The 23569-nt window shown below is 36.0% G+C and overlaps 1 protein-coding gene across 2 annotated transcripts in view; it reads left to right on the forward strand.

The window, feature by feature from the left end:
- MICU3 (mitochondrial calcium uptake family member 3) overlaps positions 1 to 23569 on the forward strand; it is a 114198-nt gene that overhangs the window by 71268 nt on the left and 19361 nt on the right. Inside the window, exons 8-10 of one of the 2 annotated variants that reach the window (XM_007516278.3) lie at positions 1227 to 1265; positions 15962 to 16057; positions 22759 to 22859. In XM_007516278.3, the coding sequence (XP_007516340.1) occupies positions 1227 to 1265; positions 15962 to 16057; positions 22759 to 22859 (236 nt within the window). The remainder of the gene's footprint in view (positions 1 to 1226; positions 1266 to 15961; positions 16058 to 22758; positions 22860 to 23569) is intronic. The other variant, XM_016185238.2, reaches the window with a different exon arrangement.

Consider the following 23569-nt stretch of genomic DNA (forward strand, 5'->3'; position numbering starts at 1 on the left):
ACTGAGAAATATTATACATGTACCAACTATTGTATTGTCAACTATAAACTTAATCCTCCCAATAAAATATTTAATGAAATAAGTAACTTGCTTACATATGTAAAAGAATGCTTACTGGATTTAGTGATCTCCACAGTTAGCTCAGAGGAATTTAGGTTAAATAGTACCACTAAAATCTCATTTACATAATTCAAATTTTATATTCCTTGAAACAATTCATACATATTCTCTAGCCTCTGAACTAAAGAGTGCTCTACATCAATACAGCTCTAGTCTTTTTTTTTAAACAGTATTTGATGATAGTAATTAGTAACTTATCTGTAATCAGCACATTAATAATGTTAATCTAAACTGGTGATATACTAGAGTCTTGAAGCAACTGAAATTTATCTGTAGTGAAAATACATAATTTATGTTTAAGAGACAGTATAGGACAAGGTCAGCAGCCAATTTTTCAGAAATGGGCTATTAGCTCTGCTACTCCTTAACTTGGTGACCTTGAACAAGGTTCTTAACCTCTCTGTGCCTCAGTTTCTTCATTTATACACCAATATAAAAATTAAATCAAAACTAAATTTAGATATATTTACATAGCAAAATGAAACTAAGTTTCAGAAAAAAAAGAAGATAGTAAACATAACATTTCTTTAGACACTTTGTGCTAAGCTCCTTGCTATAGCCATTATAAATGTTGCAGCCCCTTATTTTAGCAATTTAGCATTACTTTTCTGTCAGGTAAGTATTAAATACATCCACAGATAAGAAAACAGTCATAGAGATTTTGATTAACTTGCTCAAGCTGACAGAACAACACAACAATAAGAGCAGGACAAGATTCTTAGACAGGTCTTTCATACCATTTCCACTGTCATGCTTCACATCTAGACTTTGCCCTATCCTGTGTGAAATTACTGAAGTATGTCTAAATAATGCCACTTACTTAAAAAGAACCTTTTACTCAAAGAAGTAGTTCTATCAGAAAGCTAATGAAAATAGCTGGAGTAAGCACAAATTCATTGAATGTTTAATTACATGACATTAAAAAAAACTTTGCTACTCATCTTTAACATTTATCCTAATTGTGTGTGTGCTCTATTTAGAATGTAGCATAATGATTTGCCCTTCCTAATTGATTATTTTGTCGTCCTTTTCTTTTTTTTCTTTTGCTATACTTGGGTTCATTCTGAAATGTGACACTTCATTTGGCCCTTTGTGCTCTATGTCAGCGTCTTCAACTTTATGGATACCATTCTCCTACTAATAGTGTATGTACATACTTTAAATGTTCTTTATGTAAATAGCTCTCACCTTTATACTTGATAATGTAATTTCTATATATATATTATTTGCTATTGAGAAATTATTGAATAGATATAACCAAAGCAAACTTTCATATCTCTTTCCTAGATTTCTGAGAAGACTAAAGTATACAGTACAATTGTATGTTTTAACTTTATATCAAAATAAAGAAAAACAGTGAAAAAATTTAACAACCAAAAGTCATGAAGAATAACTGAAATTTTTTATTGTCAAGATTATCTGTGAGTTAAATACAATTATGAAACAAAGTCTCAGACTATTCTTCTGCATAACATAGGTATTTTTAAGTACTAAATCTATCCATAATACAGGTCTTTCTCAATTCTAATGAAGGGATATGCTAATTGATAGACTTTTTATAGTTTTTGTGTTTCCTTCAAATGCTTTCTAAAACCTTCAGTGCCTGCCTACTGCCTATGATCGATCTATACAAAAGGCTTATAAAATGACACTTGATGTGTTTAAAATATAAGTCATGCACTTTAGTTTTCAAGGAAGACTATGATTTTCAAACCTTGCTGATTTTGAAAAAGTTGGGAGTTCATGCAAATGACCTCCTAAATGCACTCTTATGTTATTCTTTCCTTTAATTTTCCTTCTTCCTGGAAAGTCAGAGCTTGTTGGTAAGCCACACTACCAAACAAACCAAGAGCCCTTTTGGATGTAAACATGTACAGTTCATTTAATTTCTTTAAAAATCCATAAGTTGGATCCCTCAAAGTATATAAATTCTATTGTGGGAAGTCCTTGAATTCAGAGTTCTGTAACTCTGTATTTTTCTGATGAAAGTGTTCCCATTATAATTTGTATCAACAAAAGTAGATGTGGTGTCTCCTTTATGGGATAGTTTGTCAAAATTTCATACAATAAGAACTGTCTCTGTACTAGACTTGAACATATACACTGGAGAATAATTGACCATAAAGTAAGCCTGAGATATTTTTGTTTAAGTCAAAAGAAATGGGATACTAAAGCTAAGAGCCTTGTGATTATTTTGATCATTTAAAATTTTTCTTTTCTTTTTTTAAAACTACTTTATAAATATTTTTATTTAGTACTGGTAGAGACAGAGGTATATTAAGAAGGGATGGGGAGATACAGCAGAGAGACAGAGGGATACCTGCAGCCCTGCTTCACCACTTACGAAGCTTTCCCCATGTATGTGGGGACCAGGAGCTTGAACTTGAGTCCTTGCATATACCAGGACCTATTCACTTAACCAGGTGTACCACCACCTCTTCCCCTATTTTAAGATTTTTCTGTAAAATTTATTACTGGTTTCTATTAAAGTCTATCACTTGCTTAAAATTCTAAAGTATCTCTCTGTTAATCATTTCAAAACTACAAAAATGTGTAAAATCTAATTGACATTATGTGCCATGTTTCTTGTGAAACTTAATAATACTTATGTCTTTATTTTTTAATCTAACATGTAATTGATTATCAACCATAGCAATTGTCATTTTTCCTTTAAATTCATAAATGCTTGTGATTTTACATTTTCTTAAACTATGTGATATATATGCTGTTTTTCTAAAGATTTTATCTTTGTCCATCTAAGAATCTGAAATATTTTTTTTAATCCTTATTTATGAACTGGAAAGTAAGCTGCCTTCATTGCACATGAGCGAGGGTTAAGCCCAGTACTACATGGGAAGTACCATGACACGAGACAATGAGTCAGTACTGTGGTGTGATATCACCTCTTCTCTCTATCTGGATTTAAAAAAGGAAAAGAAAAAGAAAAGCCCAGGGAGATGGAAATTGCATATGTGAAATATAACAGTTTTCACATTTAAAAATTGTTCAATTTCATTTTGTTGAGAGAGAGAACAGAGTATTAATAAATCATTTTATGCAATGCTGGGGAGCATACGCAGAATCATATGTAAGCAAGGCATGTCCTGTACCTTCCCAGCCCCTAAAACACATTTTAAAGTGATGCAATTTGATATCATTGTTATCCAGTCTTAAATAGATTATATGATTTTTCACTTATTTTTTCTTATTTTCCTTAACCAATTGCCTTGCAATCTGTTTTAGTTGTCAAAATAACTATGATGTTTTTATTTTATTATCACTTAAAAATTTATTATATAGTAATTTCATTATTGTTCTTTTTATTGTAATATTCACTGACAGGGACTTATCACTTTGTTTTTAGTTTTGTTGTATCAGAAAAACAATAATTTACTAGACATATGGGTACAGATGAGATCAATTTCTCATCCTTCTCTGATAGGTGCCTGCATACCAATTGTATCACAAACTTGGGTCCTCCTTCATCATCGTGCATTGGGTATTTTTTTTTTCCTTCATTTACTAATGATAAAGTTTTCCCTGACTTTTAAAATCCCTATTAATTACCATAAATAAAATATAAATTTAAAAAAAGTTTAGCCACCATATAGGTAAATCACTAAAACATTGCTAAAAAAAATCTTTAATATATTTGGGTTGTTGGAAAAGTAGTGACATAGGAAAACAGAAAAATACATAATGACAACCCACTAGTTCTCCAATCATAATTCTTCCTTCCCCTCCAAAAAATAATCCTGATCATGACTTTTATGTAAATTAATTCCTTGCTTTGTAATTTTGTCACCATGTATGCATCGTAAATATTATGGCTTAGTTTTTCCCATTTCATATAAATTGTATTATTTTATATAATGACTTTATTTTCTTCCTTCCTTCTGTAACTCAGTATCATGATTGTCAATTTAACCTATATAATTACATCTCAACCTAGTTCATTCACTTTTGTTGCAATCCGTAGATGTCCTCATAAATATTATTGACCTTAGATAGCCTTTACATTGCTGAAAATTATTGAAGATCCAAAAGAGCTTTTTTATATCTACCTTTATTTATCATATCTAAAGTTAAAACAAATTATATAATATTGACATTTTAAAGTAGCAGTCAAGATTTTATATTAATGTAAATGCTTCTATTTAAAAACTAAAGAAGGTGATATTTTGTAATTTTTTGCAAATCTCTAATATCTAGCTCAATAGAAGATATATGATTTCTCATGAATCAATCTCCATATAATATATTGCAATATGTTATTTTTGGCAACAGACTACCTCTTGTTTACCTTGAGTTGACAGACTCATTTTGTTCATTCACAAAAAAATAATTGCTCAGATATCAACATCTGAATAATCACAGCTTGATTAATACCTATTCTTTCAAGTAAAATGGTGAGTCATGGAGGGAGAAAAGAGTGGATAGTTTACATTTCCACACTATTTTTTATTAGTGAGTGATTTAATATTGATTTACAAAATTACAAGATAACAGGTGTACAATTCCACACATTCCTACCACCAGAATTCTGAATCCCAAGTTCCTCCATTGTAAGCTAGAGTAGTTCTCTTAAGGTTGTAGATGTGAGTTAATATTATTTCTACAACTATCTGTCAATAGTTGTATATATTTGCCCATTTTTCTCTATAGTCCAATTTTCTCTTCCTTTCCAAGTCACACATACACCTATTACTACATCCAGATGTCCCTCCCTTTTCCTCTTCTCTTCCTGGGTCCTGATGGAGTTGAAGTTCTGGGGTGCAGAAGATGGGAGCTCTGGCTTCTGTAATTACTTCTCTGCTGAACATGGGCATTAGGAGGTTGATTCATACCCCTAGCCTATTTCTTTCTTTCCTTAGTGGGATGGGGCTCTGGAGAGGAGAGGTTCTGGGACACATTGGTGAGTTCATCTGCCCAGGGAAATCAGAATGGAAACATAATACACAAATATTTTTTTCTCAAGACATCAAGGATTTTGCTGAGGCTTCATGCCTGACTGCAGAGTTTCACTGTTTCTGGCAGATTCTTTTACTTTTTTTTTTTCCAGACAGAGGATGTAGGAAAGAGAGGGAGAAACAAAGTGTAAAGGATGAGAAACAGCACAGGACGCCTCTACAGCTTGGAAAGATTACCCTTTGCATGATGCTCCCATGTAGTGTCTAGGGGAGTTGAACCCAGGTTTTCAAGCATGGTGCAGGCAATTTACCAGGTGAGCTATCTCCTAGTCCACTATAAATTTATTCATAATTTTATCATCGTTATCATCCAAGTCTTTAATTATAAAACCAAATACTGAGGGGTGGGGAGATAGCTCAACTTGCTAGAGCACCAGTTTGCATGCTTGAACCCCAGAAGTCTTGGGTTCAGTCATTGGCATCAACATATGGCAAAACTGGTCTCTCTTTGTCTCTTTTATATCTGTCAATCAACTTTTTTAAAAGTATGTACTGGTTCCTGAGTAGATAGATAAATAGGCATAAATGACTCTTCCAGGAAAATCACTCATGTATCAGTTATTTCTCCTATTGATTATATGACCTACATAGTACATGATACTTAATAAAAGAAATTACAATAGTTGTCTTAAGAACAGTTAAGTTATACTACATAACAGTTCAGTTATACTACATAATTTATTCTTTAGAATTTAATGATGAGTGGAAGAGCATTTTGCAGAGGGGAACATTAAGTTGGAGTGTTCTAGATAAGAGTTATTGTTTTGACATCTATCATGGGGAGATGTGAAATCCTACACATTAGACGTTCCTGTAAATAGTCCTGTAGAAACTATTTTGCCCCCCAAAAATTTTTTGCTTGGAAGCCAGGAATGTGAATACTTGAAACATGTACCCTTGCACTCTCTCAATATATCTATATGATCTCACATGTAAAAAAAATTACCTTTTGGAGGCCAGATGGTGGCGCACCTGGTTGAGCGTGCACATGTTACAGTGTGCAAGGATCCAGGTTCAAGTCCCCAAAACCCCCCAGCAGGAGGAAAGCTTCACAAGTGGTGAAGCAGGGCTGCAGGTTTCTCTCTGTGTCTCTCCCTCTCTGTCTTCTTTTTCCCTCTCAATTTCTGGCTGGCTCTATCCAATAAATAAATAAAGATAATAAAAAATTTTAAATAATAAAAATTATCTTTTTTAAAAAAAGATTTTTAAGACCTTATTTCTTTGAAAGATGAATATATATTCTTAAGATATTTTCAAATATAACAAAGCAGAAAGTATTAAATCTCAACATTCACATTATTTCAGTATAAATTTTCTATGCTCAAAATATTTTTTTCTAAAGAGATCTATGCCAGTATAGCTTGTTAAACTAATCTTGTCAGTTACTAAGTTGTTTTTTTTCTAATGCTAGTGTGTGTGTGTGTGTGTGTGTGTGAGAGAGAGAGAGAGAGAGAGAGAGAGAGAGAGAGAGAGATGGTATTATTGGGAAGTTGGGCACAGATATGACTTCCCAAAATAAGTAATTTGTTATCTTCTCAGGAATAGTGAGTAAGCACCATTTTCCAATTCGATATGTTAACAACTCTTTATCATGCAGTAACTTTTCAAGTTACAATTTAAAAATGCATCCAACTTAAAATATTCAGATGATATTTACAGAGTATTCATTGTAGCTACCATTTATCAAAGTTTTGCCATAGCCACATAAAAGAAAATGAACTTTGTTAATTTTATATTCGATTATATTTACTTACTTTGTTTACCGCTGTTTGACTAGAGCTTTTTTTCTCTTTTTTTTAATATTTATTTTATTATTTATTTATTCCCTTTTGTTGCCCTTGTTGTTTTTTATTGTTGTAGTTATTATTATTGTTGTCATTGTTGGATAGGACAGAGAGAAATGGAGAGAGGAGGGGAAGACAGAGAGGAGGAGAGAAAGATAGACACCTGCAGACCTGCTTCACCGCCTGTGAAGCGACTCCCCTGCAGGTGGGAAGCTGGGGTTCGAACCGGTATCCTTATGCCAGTCCTTGTGCTTTGCGCCACCTGCGCTTAACCTGCTGCGCTACAGCCTGACTCCCTGACTAGAGCTTATTACTAAAGGGGATAATGATCAGAGTCTGTTAGAGTTGGGCGGTAGCACAGTGGGCTAAATGCACATGGCCAGAGTCTGTTACATGACTGCATTTGTACCTATGGCACACTGTATTTGTGCGTAAGTGTAATTTCTGATAAACATTAGTATCATTTTATTAATATTACATGAAAATATGAGCCATGAGCAGTGCTTTTCTAGTTATTAATGAGTTAAAATTTTGTCCTATGAAATAATTCCCAGATGCATAATAATTTATTAGTGGTAATAGATTTTTAAAAATTAAGACCAAGAAAACTATATTTGCAACAATTTCTTCTCACAATAGCCAGAAGAACACCAAGCCTAAAAACATATGAAATCTTCATCTTAATAAATCCTGCCAGAAAAATACATCTTTTTGTCTATAGAAATCCAAGTTAAGCTTATAGTTCTATGATTTCAAAAGACTTATTAACCTTGGTGTTGCCTTCTTCACACTGGCCAATACTGTGGTAGGGGCAAGTATTCTACCTTTGTAACAGACTGTCCATTGCTTTTTACAATCAACACACTTACCAAATCCTTGAGTAACTAACTCTGAGTAGAATTTTTTTTTTTATTTTTGCATTTTTTAATTTTGTCTCTCAAAAAGAATATACTCATTTTGTTTCTTTAATGCACTGACATTATGAATGCTAAATAATAATAACTCATTTGTAAATTAAGCATGATTTTTTTGTCACGAGCAAGGAATTAGAGCAAGGACTTACTTGGAGAGTGTGTCGGGGTTAAGCAATAATTCTTTACTTATTTTAGATGGCAGAGAAAGGTCACACAATTCACACAACACACAGTCAACCCGATACCTCTCCTTAAATAGTTGTTCCCAGGTAAGGCTCACTACGTGGTCACCATCTGCTGCTGTGTTGCCAGACTGGAGGTCCTTCATCCACTGGCGCAACCGGATGAGCAAGGGTTCCTGGAAGCTGGGGAAGCGGTTACTTAGCCTAGCCATGTGTGCTTAATTCTTTAGCAGCACCAGCAGCATCCTGGTCAGTAACGGTGAAAGAGCTCCATCCCGCTGGTTTCTGAGCCTTTACTTATATTTAGCTTGCCTCTGGTTTTAAGGTTACATTTCCATTGGCCAATCGGGTTTGGGTTGACATCTTATCCTATGCATACATTATGTCCGTCTTTATCACACTATGCAGGTGCACTATGGTTACTATAGTTACTAGAGTTACATGTTCACTACATTCCATCCTCTGGGCACTGAAGTCTGCTAAGTGGAGGGTTCAGTGTCCATTGAGTGATGCAGCACGGGTGTAACAATGGTTTTTGGCGGGACGTTCACAGATGTGGGTTTCCTGGGAGACGAATGATTGCGAATTTATTTTCACAATATGGGCACTCATTGGGTTTCTGCCATTGCTGATATGGAAGACATCTTCAGTGCTTTTGCAGTATTTCTTGTAGCAGCTATAGAAGCAAAGTCTCTTCCTGGGAGAGCCTAGGTCACATTCACGGCCGGAGTCCCAAGGATTCGCGATCCTGTTTCTTTTGCAACGTTTTGGAAGCATGGTGGTCTAAAGAAAATAACAAAAACCTAAAGAAAATAACAAAAACTATGATTTCAGTCTAAATAAAATAACAAAAACCTTTGCCAGCATTACAAGTGCAATAATCAAGCACATGAACCAAAATATTTCCTTTATCCAATGCCACCAATTAAATATGGGAATGCAAACAAAATCAAGTTGTACAGCTCTCACAACAGTCTCCCAAAAGGAGCATTTCTGTATACCTTTGGCCCAATCTTCCTGTATGAATGTATTAGTCTGCAGTATTCCTACAAATTTGTTTACGTCCTGAAGGTGTGCATTGAGGATGGATTCGTGCTGTACTATCATTTTGTGTATACTGTCAAGCTGTTTTTCATTGTGTGTAACAATGTCCATTATGTCTTGAGCTATCTAAATAATTTTAGTAGTTATCCCATTCAAGGTTAAAGTCAAACAAACCAGTAGAGTCAAAGTAATGTTTTTGTTCAGGTCTAATGGTTATTCTTGATGTGTTATACATTGAAACCATGGAGCAGTTAGATACAACATAACAGCCAGTATCAAGTTCATATAGAGTTTTATTTTCTATAAGGGAGTGTCTATCTAGGAATGAGCATGTTAAGATGGTCTTGTCTCTAGTGCAGGCCAGGAATGAGTAATCGCCTAAATCTTTCAACATGTTTGGAATAATATGCTGAAGCTAAGTTTGTAGTAGTCAGTTTTTTTTCAGGAGTATTTGTGTATATGTACACTGTGGGTCCAATTCGAATACTATCTTCTTTTTTTTATTTAAGAAAGGATTAATTAACAAAACCATAAGGTAGGAGGGGTACAGCTCCACACAATTCCCACCACCCAATCTCCATAACCCACCCCCTCCCCTGATAGCTTTCCCATTCTCTATCCCTCTGGGAGCATGGACCCAGGGTCATTGAGGGTTGCAGAAGGTAGAAGGTCTGGCTTCTGTAATTGCTTCCCCACTGAACATGGGTGTTGACTGGTCAGTCCATACTCCCAGTCTGCCTCTCTCTTTCCCTAGTAGGATGTGTCTCTGGGGAAGCTGAGCTCCAGGACACATTGGTGGGGTCTTCAGTCTAGGGAAGCCTGGCCAGCATCCTGGTGGCATCTGAAACCTGGTGATTGAAAAGAGAGTTAACATAGGAAGCCAAACAAATTGTTGAGCAATCATGGACCCAAAGCTTGGAATAGTGGAGAGGAAGTGTTAGGGAGGTACTCACTGTAAACTCTAGTGTACTTCTGCTTTCAGGTATATATTTTGCAGTAGTTTATGGATACGTGTGAACATAAGCTCTCTCTCACAAAGACTGGTGTATATCTAGGTTATGGGACTTTGTTAGAAAGTGAACCACCTGAGATGAAATTAGAGTGTACTATAAAAGGAAAGGTGTCACCCGAGTAATGAAGCTGAAGGGTTGTCATTCCACACGTGAAGTCTGGACACAGTCTGAGGTGAAGCATGTTGAGGTGGCAATCGTTGCGTTGGTTAGGTTGTGATAGGCAGATGCAATATTATTTGTATGGATTGGGAGACGCATACGGGAAAGTGGGCCCTATCCAAGGGTTCCAGGACTGGGGGAAGGAGGGGCTCTATAGTGGAGATGTGAGGTTCCTGCTGTCTTAGGGTTCAAAAAGACAATCGATAGTTAATGTTATCATCACATTACTTGGTAATTGGGTTAACTTTGAAAAGTCCTTTTGTTATGGTTTGCTGTATAGTATCCAGTATCTTGTATATAGCTGTGCTATTGGATGCTTCTAATCTACTTGGTCTAGGCTTTTGGGAGAGTCTGCATATCAAATACACAGCCTATATATTAAAAAGATTCAGTTTGTGTTTTGAGAAACTTTGAGACATACAATTGATTTTCCCGAATACTATCTTCTATAGAACAAATGTATGAACATTGCTGTATCTATTGTGTTCAGGGCAGACCACAGGAAATGGTCAGTGGTAACTACCCATTGGTCTCCTAATTTTTGTGGCACTGATTGAGTATGGTATGCTATGTAGGTGTTATCAAGGAATATCTGCAATATATTTAGAGTGCAAATGCCTTCTGCACAATAGGAGTCTTTTACTAAGAGTGGTAGGGGAAGTAGTGCCATCCGCTGAAGAGAGGGTACATGTTATTAGCAAGATAAACAAGCAAAACCAGTGATGTGGGTGAGAGCTCTCCATTCTTATGTGCTGTTGATAAAGTGTTCAGCCCAACAAACAGTCCAATTTGAAATAGTTACTCCAACAGCTCTCATGGTTGTGCTAGCGTTGGTCTTATGGACAGAGTCACAAAAATGAGTTGTCCAGTGAATGAGTGGTGAGATGCTGTAAATGGCTATACGAATGAAGAAGGCAGTGTAGAGTATGGTCCTACACATCCTTAGTGGCACATAGGTCATGCAAGATCTTCTAGGTTGGATAATTTTAAGTCACTTTTTCCCTGAGTAATGCACACTGTGTTTCCTTGTCCCAAGGCAATGATCTCAGCACTTGATAGGTACTGATCTTTTTTGCTCCTTTGGATACAGGAATATGGCTAAGCATCTGTCTGGTAAATTAGGGTTATCTATGTTAATATCATATCTAAGGGCTTCTTGGATGGGGCTGTCCCTATTTAGTCTGGGTCTGTTGTTTAGTTCATAACAGACAGTAAGTAAGGCTTCGTTCAGATTTTTGTTAGGATTATTATGTAATTAAGCTTTTATCAGACCATTCCATGTTTCAGTGGAGCCTGCAGCTGTAGGGTTATAGGCTGTACAAAAATCCCATTGTGTTTTCATGAGTTTGATAAAGTCCTGAATGTGTTTGCCTATAAAGTGAGTTCCCTGATCTGATTGAATAATGTCTGGTATACCAAAATTTGAAATCCAGTTCCAGATAGTTAAGGTAGCAAGTTTCTGATTAGGTGCTGGCCTGCTCTAGCCAGTCCTAGACCAGTGCATATATCCACAATATTGCATGCATAACTGCCTTTATATGCATTCAATGGTCCAGTGAAATCTATTTGTAGTAATTTATTGAACCGTAACCTGTGGGAAATGCTGCCATGATAATTGTGGTTAAATATTTTAATATCTCTGGGGCATTCTTTACAGTTGCTAATAGCAGATTTTGTTCTTTGCCATATCACTTTAATTTTCCTTCTTTGAAACCAGCCATATGTTCCATGTGTACTTGTGTGTCCTAAAAATTTATGTATGTGTAATATTTCTTACGTGGTGATATCATCTTGCTGTGTATTGGGGTCCTCAGTTTCCCATTGTTTTTTAATTTTGTTTGGTTGGACCTAAATTGTCTACATCCCACTTAGTTTTCAGCTTTATGGCTAATGCAGCTAGTCTGTCTACCTTATTATTGTATTCAGATAACAATTTCCCATCCTTTTTGTGAGCATCTACATGATAAACATAGATTTTGATATTTTTACTTATGAGATCAAGTTCCTTCCAAGCCTCTCTGGACCATAGGTCTTTGCCATTAGTTTTCCAGTCAGTTAATTTCCATTTTACTGACCACATTGTAATTCCATTGGCAACACATCATTAGTTTGTAAATAAATGCAGGGCTTTTTTCTCAGCCAATGATTGTTTGGATGTGAGTAGTGCTGCAATAACCTCAGTATGTTGTGCTGATTTAGCAGTGCCTTGGTCTATTATGATCATACCATCCTCTGCATGGAAGGCTGCAGCTTTCCAGTGTACCACATTATTCTTGGTGATGGTGGCTGATCCATCTGTGAACCAGGCATTAACCAGAGAGGGAGAGTATTGCCCTGACCCCCAATGCCCTATTGGTACCTGTTTCTGGGGAGGGGAGATGTCAGTGGAGGCGTGTAACCTTCCACCAGAGCTGATGTGCTTTGTAGGGTTGCTTCGACATCATGGGTATTGTCCCCTTTGCAATCAGGGATGCTCCATGAAGATACTCAGGTACCATTTCCGTTGGAGTACCTTACCTTCCATGGGTAAGCCTGCACATGCCTCTGCCAGTATCTTTACACAGTCAGTAATGGGTACTGTGGATCTGAGTGCCACAAGGTTATTTCTTAGGATTGAATGGCATGTACGCAGCACTTCATAAGCAGTCCAGACATGTTTCTCAAATAGAGAGAATTTATTCTCTGACCATGGGAATTTGCGGCAATAAAATCCCACTGGGGTCAGTATGAGTTTCTTTTGCTAAATATGTTCCAATTGCCATATCCACTCATGTACAGGAGATCTATAACTACAATGTCTCCTTCAGATATATAAGTGAATTGTTTGTGTTCACTGGCCATTTGTTTTGCCAATGAGAATGCTTCTTGTTGTGGTTTATCCCACATGAAATCAGAAGCCTTTTTCATGATATCATATAGGGGCTTTAGTATAAGTTGTAAGTATGAAATATGCTGTCTCCAGTAGGCAAACATGCCTATCACATGTGGCGTCTCTGTTTTATTTGTGGGTGGTCTGAGGTTTACTAGTTTATCAATGACCTGGTCAGGTATTCTGGGACCAGTGGTAGACCAATGGACACCTAAAAATTTAACTGATTCAGCTGGGCCCTGTACTTTGTCCTCATTAATGGTCCATCCATGAGACCTTAAGTGAGTTATAGTGTTATGTAGGGCAGTCCCTAACTGATTTTTGTCTGTTCCCACTAGTAATAAATCATCTATATAAGAAAATATCTGACAATCACTAGGTAACTGAAGTGTTTCTAGGCTCCATCTAAGGGTGTTGTGTGCAATAATAGGGCTATTTTTGTAGCCTTGTAGAACTCTAGTGAACTGATATTGTTTGCCTTGCCATGAAAATGTGGTGAGTTCCCTGGATTCAGGTGCAAGTGGGATGGCAAAGAACATATCACTAAGGTCAATGGTAGCCAACCACTTAGGGTTAAATTGTCTAATTCTGAGAAATATATCCTCAACATCTGGAAGTTGGCCTGGCATTTTTTCAGTAAGCTCATTAACTCTTCTATAGTCAACTGTCGTTCTCCATTTGCTATTAAGTTTCAGCACTGGCCAAATTGGGCTGTTATAATTAAAGCTTTGGGTAGGTTCTATTATATTTTCTTACAGTAAGTTTTCTATGGTTTCTGTTCAGTTGAACCTCCCTTAGTTGGATATTGGTTGGTAAAACTGGGTTTGGTGGGTGGGAGTTTTATGTCTGGTATCTTTACTGTTGCAAAATTGCATGGGATTTTTCGATGTAATTTTTCTTTTAATTTAGAAAGTCAGAGAATATAGTAATGATTGATTCCTAGCAAATTTTGTGGGGAATTACTGCATGCAAAGATAATATCAAATTTATTTTGATATACCAGCAAAGTCATAGTGACTGAAGGTGCTGTGGCTTTACCAGCTAAGCCCTGTAAAGTCACATGGTAGCAATGATTCATTAGTTGTTTGACAGTGTGAATTGGTTTCAGTTTTGAAACCAATGTCTGCTCTGCTGTGGGGGCCTGGGTCCCTGGGGATAGCAATTGTTCCTGCTCCATGGGAGCCAAGGAGCATCCGTGTAGGCTCCCTGGGGTGCCAATCTGGGGTGCCAATGGCCCTGACCCTGCCCTAAAAAAAAGTTCTGTTGGGTTTGAGTCTGGCACAGCTTTTCCCATGGGTCTGTATATATGGGTCTCACTGTTATATTTTTAAAGGGGTGCCAGGGTCTCGGTGGTGGGTGCCTAATGGGCATAGTCATAGGTATATTCCCAAAGGGTCTAATATTGTGAAAGGTTCTCCTTTTGGGTTTTACATTAACTTGGACGGAGACTACCTTATCCTGTTCCAGTTCCCTATATTGTTTAAAGAGTTCTATCCTTTCTGCAATAGTTTTACAGACTTGTAGTATGCCTGCCAGAGACAGCCTCATGTTAGGAGGAGTGTTCCTTAGCATAAGCGTCCTGAATTGTGGGGTTATAGGTGAAGCTTGTGGAATGTCAGCTTGGTTATATATATACCCAACTATACCTAATTTTCTTAACATGGCTATAGTGTCTTGATAAGTATTCCATTTTCCTGAGGCTTCAAAATTAGTTAGGTCTAGCGTGGGGAATGCTAATCTCCAAGCTGCTGTGACCCAGTCAATCAGGGGTTTAGTGTCTTCTCTGCCTGTTTCTAAAACTTGCTCTAGAGCATCATGTATAGTCGGATTTTCTATAATATTTTTTATCTTTCTCATTTCTGCATCTGTCAACATTATAGTGTCAGCTCCTTTTTCCCAGAACTTGACCATGTATGAAGCGTCCTTCATACTGTTTTGGGCATATTCTTGTCTCATCTGCTGTACCTCTTGGGGAGTGTAAGTTCTTGTTTCAGTCAGTATTTCACCAGGTTTGCCTATTCCCCGGGTGCATGGACCTGGGATTTGGACTGTGGATGATGTAACTGGGAAGGATGGGGTGACTTCTGGCCCATCTTCTATCCATCCCCTTGAAAGGATTAGTTTCTCTCCATTTCTTTACCATATTAATGGCTAGCCTTTTGCCCCATACTCTGTCTTTGTCTAAGTCCTCTATAGTTTTCATTAGTATGCTAGGCACTTCCTGCATTGTTGCTCTCTCCACTAGAGATGAGCAAGGGTCCCTGGAAGCTGGGGAAGCGGTTACTTAGCCTAGCCATGTGTACTTAACTCTTTAGCAGCACCAGTCAGTAATGGTGAAAGTGCTTCATTCAACTGGTTTCTGAACCTTTACTTATATTTAACTTGCCTCTGGTTTTAAGGTTACATTTCCATTGGCCAATCAGGTTTGGGTTGACATCTTATCCTATGCATACATATGTCTCTGTCTTTATCACACTGTGCAGGCGCACTATGGTTACTGTAATTACTAGAGTTACATGTTCACTACATTTTTACAGATGGCTGCAATGTTTTCAATAACTTTTTCAAATAAATTCACTTCACATAAAATGTGAATAAAATTATTTTGCTCTTTCTTAGAAGTTATGCTTGTTTGAGTACAAGGAAATGGGAGAGGGGACACAATTCTATTTGACAACACCACATTCTACTTAGAAATAGTAGTTATATACCATTACACCATTGAAAATATGCTGAGCTTACCAGCTGTGTAATGTAATACTGTTGTGTGCGACAGAAAACAAAACCAAAAGGTAAGCTAGTGTGCTTTCTTTTCAAGGCTAGTTAGAAGATATTTAAAGTGTATAAATTATCATTCTTTGTGACTGTTCTTGAGATTTAAGTTGTGCCTCTTGAAACTTCTACAGGTACTTAAAACAGATGCTGAGGAACATGTCTCCAGAAGCTATTGGGATACACTGAGACGCAATACAAGCCAAGCACTCTTTTCAGATCTCGCAGAGGTATAAAAAACAAAACAAAAAAAACCCTTAACCAGTTCCTTGTACAATTTCTCATTTTGTTAATTTGATCTTTGTTTCAATGATGAGACCAAAAATATACTTTCTATTTTTCCTTGTCTCTAGTAAAGCCATCACATATATATTAATTCAATATGTATATGTGGTATTTGAATGTGTCAGCTATGCTGATAAGAGCTGTAGTCACCTACAAGGTCTGTGTTAAAACAGCTAACTTGCTGAAGATAACTTTTCAACTCAATAAGAGTTTATTCATTTAAAAATCAAATTCAAGGTATTCAGAAATGCTATTTTACATTCTCAGTGAAACTGTTATCTTACAATTTTCCATGTTCAAATTCTGAAATGTCTTACTTGACAACCCACAGCTAGTACTTTAGAGTTATGGCAGATTTAACAATGTTCTACTATTTATAGTAGCTGGATTTTCAAATGCAGGGCACTGTTAGGATTGCCATGTAATTGTTACTAACAATTCAAATTCTTAGAATTATTATTGCCAGTTTTTTCTTGCTGTTTTTGAAAATGATAAAAGACCTTCAGGTAGACTGGCCCATCATCCCACTGTAAACTACTCCTTTGTTATTTAATGGAGTTCTTCTTGTAGATTAAGCACTCTTTTGTTTCCTAGATGACTGTCAGTGATGATTGAGCTACATTTTTGATTACCTTTTTCTCTTTAATGTTGAATTATTTTTCCCTACTTTGAAAAAATACACCTAAAGATATAAAAGTAAGCTGAAAGTATATGCAACTTCTGTTATTCAAACATACAGCCTTACTCAATTGACAACTCTACCCTGGGGCAAACATTTGGAAATGTTAATTTTGTCACCAAAACTTGATTTTGAAAGCTGACAACAAATAGTTAAAGCATTTTGTCTTATCTATCTATGGTATGTAAATATTTAAATATAAACAATTAATTTAAATTTTGCCTTTTAAATTTGAACTACTTTTAGGCATAGTATAGTAGTTAATAATCCATTTACTGATACATTTGAGTACATAATTCTGTGTTCATTTACACAGGGGTAATCAGTATTTGAAAGTAAGACCACCTAAACATCGGAATTCTTAGAGTCCTAGTTCTTAGAGTGGCCTAACTTCAAACTGACAATAATACCAGTTTTCTTTCCTCATATTAGACTGTCTCCATCTCAACCTACATCCTATCCTTAATCTCACTAAACTCTACTAAAATTTACCAAACCAAGTCATCTCTTCCTCCTTCTCCCGCTCCCTCCTCCTCTTCTTTTTCTCTCTCTCCCCCTTCTCTTTGTTTTCATTATTTTTTTCCCACCAGGTTTAATGCTGGGGTTTGGTACTTGCAAGAAGGATCTACCACTCCCAAAGACCATTTTTTTCCTTTCCCCTGATCCTTTTCTTTCTTTTTCTTTTTTTTATTAGATAGGTCAAAAGAAATTCAGAGAAGAGGGAGAGAAATGGAAAGAGAAAGATAGACATGGGGGCCAGGCGGTAGCGCAATGGGTTAAGTGCACATGGCGCAAAGCTTAAGGGCCACCATAAAGATCCTGATTTGAGCCCCAGGCTCCCCACCTGCAGGGGGGTCACTTCACAGGCAGTGAAGCAGGTCTGCAGGTGTCTATCTTTCTCTCCTCCTCTCTGTCTTTCCCTACTCTCTCCATTCTCTCTGTCCTATCCAACAATGATGACATCAATAACAACAACAATAAAACAACAAGGGCAATTAAAGAGAAAATAAATAAATATTTTTTTAAAAAAGAATTAAATATAGCTAAGTTACAGCTCACAGTAATTCCTTATAGGTTAATATTGATACTAGTATGATATTCAATGTTTGTAGTATCAGTATCTCAGAATTAGTTCAATTCAAATTAGTTCATAAAGAAAGATATGTATTTGTGTATTTATTTTATTATTTATTTAAAACATAATCATTGACTAGAAAAATTTTTAAATATTGTAGGTAGATTTGAAAATGACCTTGTACATTCTTATTCTAGAACTGCTTCTGACCATAGACTTTTTCAGTAATAGCAAAACCATGTTATGATGGGGACAACACTCGGTAGAACACACACATTACTATGCTTAAAGACTTGGTTTCAAGTCCCAAATCCTCAAGCAGGAGAGACTTCCTGAGTGATGAGACAGGTGTTTGTCTTTCTGTCTCTCTTTCCTTCTCTATCCTCCTTCCAACTCAAGTCAGAACTTATTAAAGTTATTATTTAAAAAAAATGTCCAGCATGAATGGTAGATTTGTCCCACAAGCACTTAGCCTCAGCAACAACTCTGGTGGCAGTAAAGTAAACATATAAATAAATGACATTATGATGAAAGTTTGAATATATGATTTTCCCCTTTTATCATTCCTCAAGCAATTCACTTCTCCAGGCTGACTTTATCAAATAGAATGACAGAAATGGAGACAGGAAGACACCACACCCCTGAAGCTTCCCTCAGGGCAGTAGAGTAGAGGCCAGGATCAAGCTTGGGATGTGCTCATGAATATGTAAGCACAATATCCACGTGAGCTATCTTACTAGACACTGAATTTTTTCTTTTTTCTTTTTTTTTTCTTTCTTTTAAAAATTTTTGTTGTTGTTTATTATTGGATAGAGACAAAGAGAAATTGAGAGAGGAAGGGGAGATAGAGAGGAAGAAAGGAACAAAGACACCTGCAGCTCTGCTTCACCATTCATGAAGCTTTTCAGCCAGGGGCTTGAACCTGGGCCCTTGCATACTTTAATATGTGCGCTTAACCAGTGTGCCAACACCTGGCCCCACCTTTGAGTCTTTTTTTTTTACCTGTAATAAACATTACTTATTCTCCGTGTATTTCTTCAGATCTTCACTAAAAAATTGAGTTTGAAGATTTTCTCCAGTCTTTTGTTGGAGGCTGTTATGACTCATATAATTACAACCAATAAAATTATGTTGAAAGACTACCTTACAACTCCCTATTTTAATCATTAACCATACTTACTTTATGTACAGTTTGTCAGTTTATTTCATTTTTTTATGATATCATTTCAGTTTGAATCAAAACAAAGTTAGATAATGGTCTTTCATATAAATGGCCCATGGGTTCTTTTGTGTTCTTTCTTTGTTATGAAAACACCTGAATTCACTTTATTTTAACAATGAACACAAGAATCAAAAGGGATAAAATCTCTATTTTTGTCTCAACTCTCCTTTGACTTAAGTTATATAACACAGTTAGGATACCAAAGGACACTGGTATAGTTTTCAGTAACTCCCAAAGTACTCCCTTTCACTGAAAGGGGGTGGAGACTGGTAGTGGAGGAGAGGAGTTTTCTACATTTCTATTTCTAATTTTCCTTCTTTTTTTTTTTAATGTCAAATAGTTACTTATGCCTCCATGGGTTCTGGATTATCTGGATAAGTGCAACCTAAGTCTAATAAGATTTTGATGATGAAAGACTGTAAGTGAAGCTCTGCTCAATGAGCATGAGAAAAACTGGCTGAATGAGGTCATTATTTAAAACCTGTATAAAACAAAACCATCTCATTTCATTGTATTAAGTCTTTAAGTTAAGGACATCACTGGACTAGAGGAAAACACTCCACAATTGTGTCATCCGAGTTTATCTAACTTTTGGTGTTCCTTGAACCTTTCATTTTAAGGCATTTTCTTCAGGTCTAACTTACACATGCTGTTCCAATTAAAATAGAATTAAGTATGCATATCCAAAATTATGCTTTTTGCACTAAACTTTAATATTATAGTTCCATCTATCTTACATAGTCCATTTTAATTTTCTGATGTGTATTTATTTGAAAGAAATCAATAATAACTCCTTTATATTGAGTATTTCCAATATGCCAGTCACAGATCTGATACTTAATCATCACAACAACCTTTTGTGTAGTAATACTGTTATTCCTTAGGATAATACCCTCTGACAGATTAATTTCAATTTCACTAGGAATCAAGATTCAAAGCCAGAAATAACCTTTGAGCCCATCATCTTATTTGTTGATCATTATTCATTTGTGGAATGACTTTTTCCAAACCATCACCCCCGGCCTCTTCTTATCCAATTTGTTCCTCCCCCACTTTCCATTACCTAGCTTCTAGATGGACACCCAGTGCAAATACCTTCAGAACCATTTTCTATCTAACTCAAATAAGCTTTCCATGCATAATAAACCAATTAGACTTGGTTATACACAACCACAAGATAATTCTATAATTAGCAAGAATTATGACCCCCCCTCAAATTTTTATGCTCCCCAAGCCCCAAATTATTTCATGAGTGTCAGTAAGAACATTTATATCCTTCATTATATTTACATTCTAATTTTATCAATTTTAATTACTGGTATAGATAGGGACAATCCCATTTTACAAATAAGGATCAAAAAGTCAATGAACGTAGATATTCTGATTTTATATCCTGGCCTATTTCCATTATAGCAGTGTGACTCCTCAACTCATGTTACTGTTAAAAATGGTAGTGCTTATTGGGTACTACTCAAAATTCCACTAGTTCACTATTACAATAAAGAGCCCTGAAAGACTGGTACCATTAATATTCTTCATCCTTATTAAGCTTATTGAAGAATGTATATTTAAATTATATTATGTAACACCTGGCTGTGTTAATTACCCCCTCATAATCAGATCAAACCCCATACCAAATCTTCAAGGAAGGTGGTTACATTATAAATAATTTTTCAATTATTTCAATTGTAGTGAACTCAGCAAACTAAACTGAGTGTTAGTAGGGAAATTAAAAAAAAAAAAAAACAGTTATAAGGAAGGTATATGTTATAATTTCAGAAAACACAAATTAAATGACTAAGTGTAAATAGGCCATTTTGATGATTAGTAAATATTTTAGCAATTTCAGGTAATTTGTAACCAAAGTAGCAAAGTTCACTTTATAAAAACAGTTTGGTAGATTGAAGAGGACATGTTAGAGGGGAGAAAAAATTCAAAAAATGTGATTTTATAATTGCATACTGGTCATTAGAAAAGTACTATTTGTTGCTTCTCAGTCTTCTGGCTAAGATCAACTGTAGAACAGTAGTGTTTGTTTTAGTGGGACCTAAAAGATGAAATTGCTATTTTCATGAACCGAGGGATATAAAGAGTCAAACGATTACTAAATTTAATGTGTGCAAGAATGCTGAGATGTGACTTTTTGTCAGGGACTCTTGCCAAGTAATATATTTTATGTGTACTTTTACATAGACATTCACAGCTATTTTAGTATAGAAAATTATAGTTATGTAATTTCCCATTTTTCGTACACTTCCAGGATATTATTAAGAGATGTAAAAAATAGTTGAAATTTTTAAGGTTTGTACTTAAGTTTGTATGTCTGAGTTAATATCTAAATGAAAATAGAAGGAAGGAAAGGGAATGAGTGTGGGGCAGGGGAAACCTATAAAACTATATTACAGATGGAAGATTTTCATAACTCATTAAACTTTCTGAGAACTACATAAACCCTTAATAATATATCTATTGGGAGTTAATATACAAAGTTGATTGAGGAAAAAAATTTCTGGAACTTTTGTCCATTCAAAGTACTTTAAATATAGAATAAAGAGGGAGTCGGGCTGTAGTGCAGCGGGCTAAGCACAGGTGGCGCAAAGCACAAGGACTGGCATAAGGATCCCGGTTCGAACCCCGGCTCCCCACCTGCAGGGGAGTCACTTCACAGGCGGTGAAGCAGGTCTGCAGGTGTCTATCTTTCTCTCCTCCTCTCTGTCTTCCCCTCCCTCTCTCCATTTCTCTCTGTCCTATCCAACAACAACAACAATAATAATAACTAAAACAATAAAACAACAAGGGCAACAAAAGGGAATAAATAAATAAAATAAATATAAAAATATATATATAGAATAAAGAGAAAAATGTTATGGTTAAAGAAAGTCATTTTGTGGAGCTTGAGGTAATTCTTTTATCAGTCTCATATATTCAGTGCTGAAGAATTAAATTCCGAATAATTTACCTCTTGGACATTCTAAATAATGTATTTTTCAAGATATTAGAAAAATCCATATTCAATTACTTGATATAGGGGGTCAGGCGGTAGCGCAGCAGGTTAAGCGCACATGGCACTAAGTGCAAGGACCTGCCTAAGGATCCCAGTTCCAGCCCCTGGCTCCCCACCTACAGGGGGATCACTTCGCAGTCAGTGAAGCAGGTCTGCAGGTGTCTGTCTGTCTTTCTCTCCCCCTCTCTGTCTTCCCCTCCTCTCTCCATTTCTTTCTGTCCTGTCTAGCAACAACGACAACATCAATAACAACAATAATAATAACCACAACAACGATAAAACAAGGGCAACAAAAAGGAAAATAAAAAAATATTTTAAAAACTTTTTGATTACTTGATATAGTGAAAATTTTAGATGATTACTAGATGATTTTGAATGTTTTAGATGATTTCAAATATAGACACACATGTGCATGCTTTGAGTTTGTAAACTTTAAGTGTTATGTCTTAAATTCCAAAACATAAAGATGAATTTGTTTATATTTCAAATTTTGGACTTCATTTTAACTGTAGTGACATTTATTAATAAAGCCTTATGCTCACATTCTAAAGTTAACATATTTATATCCTTGATATATATATATACTGATAAAATTCTGTGAAAGATACTAGTATCTCTATTGTATTTTTTGTAGCTAACCTTTAAACTGTGATTTTTTTTTTTAAGCGTGCTGATGACATTACAAGTTTAGTAACAGATACCACACTTCTTGTACACTTTTTCGGAAAGAAAGGAAAAGCTGAACTCAACTTTGAAGATTTTTATAGGTGAGATTAATTTATATATTTATTTTGAGAAATGTTAACGTTACAAAGATTTATAGACATCATCTAGTGCAGTGACAACTCTGTTAATTTCATCTTTTTTTAAAATTTATTTTTTAAGTTTTTTTTTAATATTTATTTTATTTATTTATTCCCTTTTGTTGCCCTTGTTGTTTTATTATTGTAGTTATTATTGTTGTTATCGTTGTTGGATAGGACAGAGAGAAATGGAGAGAGGAGGGGAAGACAGAGAAGAGGAGAGAAAGATAGACACCTGCAGACCTGCTTCACCGCCTGTGAAGCGACTCCCCTGCAGGTGGGGAGCCGGGGTTCGAACCGGGATCCTTATGCCAGTCCTTGTGCTTTGCGCCACCTGTGCTTAACCCGCTGAGCTACAGCCCGACTCCCTTAAATTTATTTTTTAAAGAAACGATAAATTAATAAAACCATAGGGTAGGAGGGGTACAACTCCACACAATTCCCACCACCCAATCTCCATATCCCATCCCCTCCCCTGATAGCTTTCCCATTCTCTATCCCTCTGGGATCATGGACCCAGGGTCACTGTGGGTTGCAGAAGGTGGAAGGTGTGGCTTCTGTAATTGCTTCCCCGCTGAACATGGATGTTGACTGGTCGGTCCATACTCCCAGTCTGCCTCTCTCTTTTCCTAGTAGGGTGGGTCTCTGGGGAAGCGGAGCTCCAGGGCACATTG

Source organism: Erinaceus europaeus, chromosome 2, assembly GCF_950295315.1.
Source record: "Erinaceus europaeus chromosome 2, mEriEur2.1, whole genome shotgun sequence".
In the NCBI taxonomy this organism is placed as follows: Eukaryota; Metazoa; Chordata; class Mammalia; order Eulipotyphla; family Erinaceidae; genus Erinaceus; species Erinaceus europaeus.